Source organism: Agelaius tricolor, unplaced genomic scaffold (genome assembly GCF_023055355.1).
Source record: "Agelaius tricolor isolate 1412-34295 unplaced genomic scaffold, bAgeTri1.0.p SCAF_17, whole genome shotgun sequence".
In the NCBI taxonomy this organism is placed as follows: domain Eukaryota; kingdom Metazoa; phylum Chordata; class Aves; order Passeriformes; family Icteridae; genus Agelaius; species Agelaius tricolor.
The window spans coordinates 5,062,242-5,073,762 of record NW_027269277.1 but is presented as its reverse complement, the minus strand read 5'-3'; the positions used below and the strand labels follow the sequence as shown (position 1 = coordinate 5,073,762).

Below are 11,521 nucleotides of genomic sequence, written 5' to 3'. Positions count from 1 at the left end.
GGCAGGGGCAGAGCCGGGATGCGCCCGCGGATTAATTACCCACGGCCAAGGTGTTAATTGGCACAGGGGGTGTTAATTGGCACAGGGATGGCTGCAGGTCCCTGGACACTGCCCGTGCTGGCGGTGGCACCGCTGGGTGGGACAGGGATGGAGCAGCCGAGTTCCAGAGCGGGATCTCAGCCCCTCATTCCCCCATGCAGGCAGAGCCCGCAGCCTCCCTGCAAAACACCCACAGGCCTCGCTTCCTTCCCTTCCCTGCCGCTTTTCCTCCTCTAAAACGCATCCTCAGCCCTGCCCAGGTCTTTCCCTCTGGCAGTAGCGGCCAGGGGCACACGGAGCCGGGAGAGGCCTGGCCGCAGCATCGCCCTCCTGCAGCAGCCCCAGGACAGCTCTGATGAGGGATTCCGAGCTTTCCGCAGGGATCCATCTGCCGGGGCTGCTCCCCTGTGAGCCCACACATAAATAATTCCTTGTGTCCTCCCCGCTGGAGGCACAAATCCCTGGGACCCGTGTGGCAGATGGGCTGGAGGAGCCTGAGCAGCGTCCCCAGAGCTGCCAAGGGGCTGCTTGTGCCGTCCCTGGGACACGGCTGTCGCTGGCTGGGAAAACCGTGAAACGGTGGAAAAACAGTGAAAAATTATGAAACTGCCAAACTGGGGTGGAATTACAGCTCAGAGTTTGTCCCTGGAAGAATAAATGGATGCAGGATGTGGACCCTGGGGTGGATGGAGCTCTGCTGAAATCACCACTTGGGTTTTCTTACACTCCAAAGCCTGTGCTTGTACATCAGCCTGCCCCAAAACTGGCTGCCCTCAAAGCCAGGAGGGTTCACTGTCAGACAGTGAAAAGGACTGGCAGTAGCTTTTCCAGTGTCTAAAACCCAAATCTAATCAGTTAATCAAGTATTTCATGGTTCATTTTATTCATTACATCACTTTTCTCAAGATAAAGCTTTGAAATCACTGAAGACTTATTGTAGCCTTTTCTAACTGAGAAATGACCATTTAAATAATAAAACAATAGGCCCAAATTACCCAAAACCACTTTTAGGAATGATATGAGTGCAAAAAACAGATTGCAATGAATTGGTGAAAATGTCTGTGGTGGCTGGGTCCAAGGTCAGGCTCTGTGGTCTGTACCTATTGTAACCCCTCCCACCTACCTGGGACCAGAATGTGCTGGGCTGGGTGACTTCACCCACCTTCTGCTCCTCCAGCTGGGTTATTTTCAACCTAAATGATTCCATGAGATGTTTCAAAGCCACTAAAACAAATTATAAATATCTGGCTTTACAACAAATTAGTATTTTGCAAGTTTGGAAACTTCAGTTTTCTTGTGGATCACATTTTCTTCTGAAACTTTGTGCTTCTGCCTTTATTCATCAGAAATGCTTTAGTCTTAATTTACCATTATTCTGTGGCTGCTTTATGGAGGAGAACCATGTTGCTCTCCCCCCTCCTTGCATCTGCCAGGAGAACAAAAAGCTGATCCTCTGCACCTGTCCCCAATTCACCATCAGCTGAAACGAAATTCACTCGCTCAACAAAGTGCCAGCAATGACTCAGTATGGAAATAAGAATGATTTCTTTTAAACTCTATTCTGAGGCAGCACAAGAGAGAGGGCCCATGTTCCACGGCAGAGCAGATCTGCTGGGTCACGTCCACAATCCTCTCCCAGAACTTCCTCAACAGCTCAGAGACAAAAGGACAAAATACTGATTTTCTATCCTAGACTGAGGCACATCTGCTCCAGTCCCTATTTACATTTCTGAACGTTGACAAGGCATGGTTAAAATGCAAGAATATGGAGCAAAATTAGAGGAAGTGCTTCAGGTCCCAAGTTACAGCCAACCTGCACTTCAGTTTTCTCAATAACCACCAAATTGAATAGAAATTTCTTTAACAGACTCCCCCAAGGGATGATTTCCCAGAGATTTAGGTCTCCATCCCTGGAGGTTGTTCAGACTTGGCTGAGCAGAGCCCCAGCTGCCCTGGGCTCGTGGGATGCTGGACTGGATGAGCCCCACAGCCCCTCCAGTCACCCTGGCTGGGATTTCCTGCAGCTGTTGTGGATAGAGCTGAATCCAAACCCAATCCGGGTCAGGAATTTCATGGTCTTCCTGTGCTGCTGATGGTTTTCAGCCACCAGATTTTCCCTGTGAGGGTGGTGAGGCCCTGGCACAGGGTGCCCAGAGCAGCTGTGGCTGCCCCTGGATCCCTGGCAGTGTCCAAGGCCAGGCTGGACAGGGTTTGGAGCAACCTGGAATTGTGGAAGGTGTCCCTGCCATGGCAGGGGGTGGGATGGGATGGGATTTAAGGTCTCTTCCAACCCAAACCATGCTGGGATTCTATATTGAAATAGTAAACCAGGAAACACTTCAGCTCTGAGGATGCTGGGGCAGGAGCCATGAAAACTTCAAAAAATTCCTGTATGAAACCCATGGATATCTGCTGCCCACCTTAACCTACCCAGCTCCCTGCTCCACTCGGATTATACAGCCACTAACTTCCAACAAAAGTTTGGGTTTCAGGTCTCCTATCTGCTCCCTGTTTTCAATAAAATCCTTTTTGTTGTGGTGAATAAACCTCATCCATTCCTCATGGCAGCGAACACAAGGAGTTTTTGCAGCTATTTAAAAAGTGCTAATTGCTTCTTTTGGAAAAAGTGCCTGAATGTTCCCATTCCAGCACTGAACGAGCTGCATTTGTACGCTGCTCTCAAGATTGTTTATCTTCCCTGCTCCTCTCTTCCTAATATTCTCCACTTCAGTTATTCTGAAGCCTGTCAGGCTCCATATAAAAAGAAAATGAGTAAATGATTTAAACAGGAGCTGGTTTAGAGTTGAGCTGAGTGTGAAGCAGTGAGTAAAACAGAGTTTTATTGCAGTTATGCCATCCTAGTGTGGAAAGGCATGGAAAGCCTTTGTACCCTCACCTCAGAGAGGCACTGACACGATTATTTCTCTTCCCATTTGCATAACATCAGAATTGAATGTAGAAATATCCACCCTCTGAAGGATATGACGTGGGGACAAAAAGGAGCAAAGGTTTTCACCGTGTCACCCAGAGAGCAGGGAGAGGATTGCTCTTGAAAACCACTCTGGAAAACCAGGCTTGGAAACAACTCTTCCACTTTTCCCACTTCATGTTTGATTCACATCTCTGTTAAAAATAAAGATAAGTAAAAACTTATCTTTGTGGCCCAAATAATGATGCCAGTTAATAATTGTGATTTATGACATGGACTGCTCCTGTTTGGTGCTTTCTGCCCACGATTCCATCTGGAAGTCACCACCAGTCTGCTCGTTGTTGGCTGATGGCTCCAAAGCTTTCTACAGGTCTCAGGTTTATTGCTGTGCTAATATTTGGGAAATAGGATTCACTGTTGAGGAACATAAGGGAAATTATGTCACTCAGCCACTGTAATTCTGTGAAGAATAAATACTGGGCCTGTCCTGGAGGACAGAGAGGCCACCTCCTTCTCCCATAAAACCAAGTGCCACAGGATCTGTCTTGGAGACAGACTCCTGCAAGCCAGACAGAACATCTGAGCTGTAAAACAGCTCCTCATCGCAAATGGCTCTGTGCCACTACAAACAGGAGGGAAAACTCTTGTTAAGGTGTATTTGATACAGCAAAGTTCAGCCTGACCCATTTGCTGGGCTTGAACAGTCAATTCTTTTGTTGCTCAGTGTTAATCCAGCCTGAAAAACTCTGTATTCTGAGTGAAAGGTTATCAAAGACTCCATGGAGAGGTTGTAGTGCACGTGGATTGACAAAATCATTAAAACAAAGCCCTTTTTTAGAGAAGCAGAAGTTGACCCAGGTCATGAAGCCCAGAGGTGTAGATATGTTGCATGAAGCCAAATTAAAAACATCCTGTGAAGTGAGGATTGCACCAGAACTCGAATTTAGGGCTGTTAAAAGCCTTGCTGATCACCGTGGGTGCAAAGGTGGCTGTGACCCCGTTTCCAGGCAAAGCCAGGGCCGTCATCCCTGGACTGTCACCGCTGTCCCATCCCTGGGCGTGACTCATCCCCGAGGCTCCCAGAGTCCCAGCAATGCAGATTGCCAGGGACAGCATCCAGCTGTCCCCTGGATCTCACCTGGAGCCTTGCAAGCAGCACTTAGGCACCAAATCATCCCTGAGAAGCTCTCCTTGATCCATCCTGCAGTGCCACTGTGGGATCCTGGCAAACTGGGATGTATCCATCATTCCCGGTGTGATGGGAACATGGTGAGGATAAAAAATTGCCACAAATCCCTCTCCTTTCTCTCCCATCATGAAAGTTCTGCCCTCCCATCCAGGAACAGCCCCTAAATCTGAGTCTCTGCTTGGAAAACACAAAGATTTGTGCAAACAGGGCTTCAGGCTCTGGGGAAACTGGAATTTCCAGTCTGAGCTGCCCAGGAGTGACAGGACAAGGGGGAATGGCTTCCCTCTGCCAGAGGGCAAGGTCAGTTGGGACAATGGGAAGGAATTCCTGGCTGTGAGGGTGGGCAGGTCCTGGAATGGGTTTTCCAGAGAAGCTGTGGTTGCCCCATCCCTGGGAAGTGTGTAATGCTGGGTTGGATGGGAATTGGAACAGCCTGGGATGATGGAAGGTGTCCCTGCCCATGGCAGCGGGTGGGGCTGGATTATCTTTAAGGCCTTTTCCAAACCGAACAATTCTGGGATTATGTGATCCTAAATTATTGCTGGTAGATTTTTGTATGTGTTGTCTGCAGGAAGAGACATGGAGATAAAATTTCATCCCTGACAGGAAAATCCAACAGCAGTATTTTATCCCTGAAAAATGCAATTTAGTTCATGCCTGTAGTGAAACCCCCTTAAAAACTGAGATGTGACTTGCTCCAGGCTGCCCACACGGATCAGGGACACCAAAGACATCCAGCTGAAACAAACACCAAAAATGAGCTCAATTTGTTGCTAAAGCCCAAGGATGGGGTTTCCAAGACAAGCAGTGTCTCCCCTGAATTTCTCGGCAGAGATCCCCACTCCTGCAGAAAGGCTTGTGAGCCAGATCTCCATATTTTTTGGAGAGGCAGCGGCAGATATTTGATGAGCTCTATGAATACAGTTGTTGATTCACTGCAAAATACATGAAAAACTGGGGAGAAAACAAATCAAGTCAATTTAAACTGCTGACACATTCCTGGGTTGGGGAGGGAAATGTAAAAAAGTGTTTTGAAGCAAGGCAATCACTTGGTAGCCCCCACAGCAGAATGAATTTCTGATTTGACCTTAAGTATATTCAGAATAAAATTACCAAGTGTGATTTGAGAACTAAAAAACCCCCTTTTTGAAAAATTTCTGGAAATATTGAGCAATGGTTTTCAATGAAAAAAAATGCAAATATAATCCATTCAATATTTCCTATTGAATTAAAATCTTTAGATATTTTGAATGAAGAATTTATCCTTCCTCTTGTGCTGGGGAACTGGAGAACAACAAAATGAAATCATGGTTCAACTTCCTGCCCCCATTTTGCTGATAAATGTGGATGCCCAGATGTTTGGCCAAAGAGATGATTCAAATGCAAGAGAATTCAGGGAACTGAGTTCCTTTTCAGTGTTCAGGAGGCTTTTAAAAACCTGCATTTACAAGAAATTATTCTGTTTGTGGGGCTTTGTTGTGACATCAAAAATCAACAACACTGAAAGGACCAAAGCTCAGTGTTTGAGCTGGAATTCACAACCTCCCCAGGGTCCCTGAGCAGGAACTCTTGAGCTGTGATCACCCACCTCACCTTAAAAACGAGTTCTGCAGGGTGATTAATTCGCTCTGGAATTATTTACTTGTCTAAATGTCAGCAAAAGATTTTGTGTTCTCAAAAAAAAATTTCTTTTCAGTGACACTTCTTCAACAGAAAGACTTTGCAGGTGCTACCAGCACAGTTACAAAGGCTTTGGGCTTTTCATAAGCTCCTTTTAACACATTTTACCAAAAATTCCTCTTTCGGTGCCTTCCATGAGTGTGAGTGCAGAGCAGAGCTGAGGGGCTTGAATTTTTAACTTTGGCTTTCTCTTATTTTTCCCTTTAAATGTGAACTTCTTACATTTCTGATGCTCATTTGTGACATAATTAAAACAGCTCTCTTGTGTATATTCTTGGAATTGTTCCAGCAGGTTCTGCACCTTGGTGTCACCATCTCCAGGAATATTCCTAAATGTGTTCCAGGTGAGTCCCAGAGGCAGAAGAGAAAGGAATCTTCCCCATCCTGTTGGGCGTTCATGCCCACATTACAATATCATTAATTATTTTGCTCTGCAATAATTAGATCCTGTCTGAGGCCAGTATTTAAAGAAAAGCCACCAGGCAGATTCAAAAATACATGAAGGCTCACTGAATCCACTGGTGGGAAGATCCACTCCAAGGTATGAAGTTTCTCCTGTTTTCCTCCTCCTCCTTTAACTCCTCATGGATCCCTGAACACAATCAGGGTTGTTTTCCAGCTGATCCCACACTCAGGAGATCTCTGGCTGCTGCAGCCCCATGAGCACAGGACCATCCCCTCTGTGCTGGGCTCCAGGGGAGCTGTGCTCCATGAAATCCTCAGGGAACACGTCCTGGCTGAAGGCACTGCTGCTGACCCAGCCTTCCCCTGAGTTTGATAATGATAAATGATAATGATCTCCTGAGCAGCAAAACCAGTCGGGCCAGACGCTGCCCAGCCACCCGAGAGGGCTCCAGGGAGGTTGTTTGCACGGAGCTGTGACAGTGGGGCATGAAAGGAGGTTAAATATGTTTTATTGAGCTTAGATTTTCCACCTCCCAACCTCAGCAGTTTATTTCCCTTCTCTTTGTATCCTGGAAGGCTGTAAATAACTTCAGTGCTTCCCAGGAGGTGGCTCTTGCAGCCACACAGTAAATGTGGGGTTGGATGTGGGATGCAAGGGCTGTTTCCAATGGTCTGGAAGTTGTGGGTTTGTTGGTTTTTTTAAAATGAAAATTAAATAAAGGTGAACTTCCATTCATCAAAATTTGAATGAAAAAAGGAATATTCATTTAGACCTCACAAATGGAAAATAAAAAAGGAAGAAGAGGGCAGGAGCAGAGACCACTCAACTTGGCTCCCAGAGTTCTCATAGGGATGTACATTCCTGATGTGGGGGTCTTCCAGGTCAACAGAAAATATGAATTTATCAGCCTGAAAATTAAGTTTTATACATTCCTAAGAATTTAACTCAATCAACACACTGAGAAGTGATTCAATTTCTGCTCTTCCTTAGCTTTGGGCTCCCTGCTGCAAAGAAATAACTCTCCACACTCAAGAGGTTATTGAGAAATTGTTTTATTAAAGCTCAGCCAGAAGATGAAAATAAATGTAAGGGTGGCTGAGAGCACTGGGATGAGCTGTCAGGACACAGAGGGACCTACCACAAAGGCTCCCAAAAAAACTTAACCAGGCCCAAGGCTTTAATTTGAAAGGTTTTAGGAAACTTAGGTGGTGATAGAGGGACCAGAAAATAGGGCCACTTGAAGTTTCCAGCATTTCCAGCATGCGTGGGATATTGGCTGATTTGGAAAGGTGCAGGTTGAAGTAAAAGCCTGCAGATTCCCAGAACAATTGTGCCAACCCTCTCCTGGTGTCAGAGCATGGGATGAGCCATGAGGAACACCCAGCCCAAAGCTGACCCACTGCCCGACAAAGCAGCAACGACCAAAATGCAACATGAATGCAAAAAATAACCCCCAGGGAGTGAAAATGGAGGAAGTGGGGAGAATCAGGATTGGGATGTGGTGGAGGAGCCTTCATGCTGCTCCTTGGTGGAACCAAGCCACTGGGTCCCCTCACATGTAACCACAGACCTGCCAAAAACTTCAACAGGGTTTTTGCCCTCTCTCCTTGAAACAGTAACAAAATCAAGAAATGTGACAGTTCTGAAGTCAGGTTTTGGAGTGTTAAAAGTGCTTTTCTTGGCTGGGTGCTGCAATGGAGGTGCATGGTCCCCATGATGCCATCAAGGTCTGCACGGTCCCTGTGCCATCAGGAAAGGTGTTGACAGTCCTTGTGACACCGTGCAAGAGGTTCCTGATTCTCATGCTTCCAGGTGAGGTGTGAATGGTTATTCCATCTCTGTGCAAGGTGCAACTGGTCTCTGTGCTGCCATCCAAGGTGTGCATGATCCCTGTGCCATCAGGATGGTGTGCATGGTCCCTGTGCCATCAGGGAAGGTGTGCATGGTCCCTGTGCCATCAGTAACGGTGTGCATGGACCCTGTGCCATCAGGGAAGGTGTGCATGGACCCTGTGCCATCAGGATGGTGTGCATGGTCCCTGTGCCATCAGGATGGTGTGCATGGACCCTGTGCCATCAGGATGGTGTGCATGGTCCCTGTGCCATCAGGATGGTGTGCATGGACCCTGTGCCATCAGGATGGTGTGCACGGTCCCTGTGCCATCAGGGAAGGTGTGCATGGTCCCTGTGCCATCAGGAATGGTGTGTGTGATCCCCATGCTGCCATGTGAGGTGTGCATGGGTCCTGCATCCCCAAGCAAGTCGTGCATGGTCTCTGTGCCATCAAGGAAGGTGTGCATGGTCCTTACACCATTCTACAAGATACACATGGTCCTCGCACCATCGCACAAGGTGTCCACGTCTCCTGCCCTGCTGTTCCAGGAGCACAGGACATTCTCCCTCCCACCAGACACCGTTTCTCGCCCGGCACGGGTGAATCCCGGAGCGCTGCTGCAATGCCCCAGCAGCCCCGGCTCAGCGCAGGCCCCGGCCGGGGCAGGGCAGGCAGGGGCAGCAGGAGCAGAGCCCGAGAGCCGCCCTCAGCAGGGCCGAGCGCCGCGACGGCCGCTGGTATTTGGCGGCTCTCTTCACCCCGCCGCCCGTCTGGGCCGCGTAGTCCAGGGTGCGCAGGACGTGCTGCTCCACGCTGTCGGCAGCGCCGTGCTGCTGGGCCAGCAGCCCCTCCAGCTGCACGAACAGCCCGCGCAGCTCCAGCAGCTGCGCCTCCAGCTCCAGCAGCTGCCGCTGCCGCGCCTGGGCCAGGCCCAGGTGATGCTTGGCCTTGAGCTCCTCCAGGTCGCGGCCGACGATGCGAGGCCCCTGGGGGCTCTCGGCCAGCAGATCCACGTCCTGGGCGCCCAGGTTGATGCCCGCCAGCTCCGCCTGCCTCTGGATCTGCTCCTTCAGCCGGTGCCGGTAGCGGCTCTCCCGGGCGTAGTGGCGGGCGAGGACGGCGCCGTAGCGGCGCAGCAGCAGCCACAGCTGGGTCTGGCGGACGCGGGGCCCCGCTCGCCCCGAGCCCCCCACCGGGGCCGCCGGCGGCGCTCCCAGCCGGGGCTGCAGGGCCGCGGCCTGGCGGGCGAAGGCGGCGCGGGCCGCTCCGAGGCCGCTCTTCTCGCGGGCGATGCTCTCCTCCGAGGTGCAGCACAGCACCGACTGCTGCGTCCTGTCGATGCTCTCCGAGAGCTGCTCCAGCCGCTCCAGCGCCCGCCACAGCTCGGCCGCCTCCCGCAGCGCCCGGCCCACGGGGCTGGCGTCGTCCCCGACGAACGCGGGGTTGTCGAAGCTCAGGGAGTCGTCGTGCGGGTCCCCCTCGGCCGCCACTCGCTGCTGCAGCTCCGCCAGCCGGTCCCTCATGCTGCGCGGGGCTCCGGCACCGTCTGCGGGGACGTGTGAGGCTGGAGCTCCTGCGGGAGCGCTGCGAGCCGTCCCTGCTGCCACCAGAGCAAATATTGATGGAGGAGGGCAGGTCCTGCGTCAGCCCCGGGCCGGGCACCACCGGCGGAGGGAAGGGCTCGTCCCGGGCAGAGCGGGGGAAAGGCCCGGGCCGGGAGCGCTGCCAGCACCGCCCGCACCTGCGTCACGGGCCGGGCTCCGGCTCCTCACCTGCTCCGCCGAGGCTCGGCACAAAGACGCTTTTATTCACCCAGGAACAAGGACACCCAGAAATCCCGACAGACGGGGCACGGAGGGGGCGGCCCACCCGGCACCCCCGGCCTTCCAAACGGCTCCAGCGGGCTCCAAACTGCCGCGGCCTCACAATGTACCAAACCCAGCTCCTGGATGTACCAAATGAAGGGCAAATGACACAGAGTCACTGACTCTGCCAGGCTGGCAGGGACCCGCAGGGACCACGGAGTCCAGCGCCTCGCCCTGCACAGCAGCATCCCCCAAATCCCACCCAGCTCCTGGCCCTGCACAGCAGCATCCCCCAAATCCCACCCTGGCCCGAGGCGCTGTCCAAACACTCCTGGAGCTCGGGTCACGCCGTTCCTGTTGGGAACTGGACAAGGATGGAGGCAGAGCTTGGCCTCTCCCCGCTCCGCGGCTCGGGAAGGCTCCGGTGGTGACCGCACGGTGCCCGCGGTGTCACCGGCAGCGCCCTGCACGCCTGAACATCATGAGGGTGAATTCAAAAAGATGCTCCTGGGGCTTTCCAGGCTGTCCCGCACATCACTGCAAGGCAGTGTTGAGTCCAACTCGCTGCTGAAATGAATAAAAATCATAGCTGAATTCTATGACATCTATAAAAAATACCTTTTAAAAGGTGCTTCTACAAAATGCATTTTCAAAGTGCATGGGGAAAAACAGTTGTCCTCTACCACTCTGGTATTTTATATAATGAATTTTATAACGTGCATTATCCCATATGACCTTAACATGATGATATAAAGTATACAACAGCTATGATATAATATCAATATAATATCAAATCAATAATATCGACAGAGGGACAGCCAAGGGAGGTTTAGCAAAGGTCAAACAGCTCTGAAGGGAGTAGAATTCCTTCCCTCCAATGCCATCTGATGCATGTACATAAAGGGGGGCTCCAGCATCTCTGCAAAACAAGTTTAATTTTGTTCTCTATAACCATCAATAAAAAAATAAAAAAGAAAAAAAGCCCTTTTGTCCCTGGGGTTTGGAGGATGAGTGTTGTGTTAAAATGGAGATATTCATTCCCATCAGAGAGGAAATGCCACTGGAATCAACACAATAAAGTGAAATGTCAAATAAGTCAGCAGATTAATGAGGGGAAAAGTCAAATTAGAATGACAGAATCCCAGAATCATTAATGCTGGAAAAGGCCTCCCAGACCACCGAGTCCAACCTGTGCCTGATGCCCATCTTGTCCCAGCCCAGAGCACTGAGTGCCACCTCCAGTCCTTCCTTGGACACCTCCAGGGGTGAGGACTCCAGCACCTCCCTGGGCAGCTCCTTCCAATGCCTGGCCACCCTTTCCAGGAAGAAATTCCTGCTGAGAATATTTATTCCATGTATTTATTGTCAGCACCTGCCCCGGCCAAGCGCAGATCCTCCCCCCAGCAGCTCTACACAAACCCAGCCCCATCCACCCCCAAAATCCCTGTTTAAACAATCTTATCACTGCTATTTATCAAGGGCAAGAGCAGAGGAGCAATTCCTTGTTTCCCATGAAATAATCCTTAGGTAACAGGTACAACCTTCCCCTGGAGCTGTCACCACCTGAACCCACCCGGGTCCCACAGTGGCTGAGGGACCTCGCCCAGAGCCTCCTCCTCCTCCTCTGCTCCTTTCATGGC

The 11,521-nt window shown here is 50.7% G+C and overlaps 1 protein-coding gene across 1 annotated transcript; it reads right to left on the bottom strand.

Annotated features, from left to right (window-relative positions):
- Positions 1-8,298: 8,298 nt before the first annotated feature.
- LOC139597513 (syntaxin-1B-like) lies at positions 8,299-10,139 on the bottom strand. The gene has a single exon (XM_071442955.1). It carries the CDS (start codon positions 9,597-9,599, stop codon positions 8,718-8,720), a length of 882 nt encoding a protein of 293 aa, XP_071299056.1. The 5' UTR covers positions 9,600-10,139; the 3' UTR covers positions 8,299-8,717.
- Between the last annotated feature and the right edge of the window lie 1,382 nt (positions 10,140-11,521).

Bases quoted from the DNA above. Each gene is read 5' to 3' on its own strand.
- LOC139597513 (XM_071442955.1), bottom strand. From the start codon at position 9,599: ATGAGGGACCGGCTGGCGGAGCTGCAGCAGCGAGTGGCGGCCGAGGGG.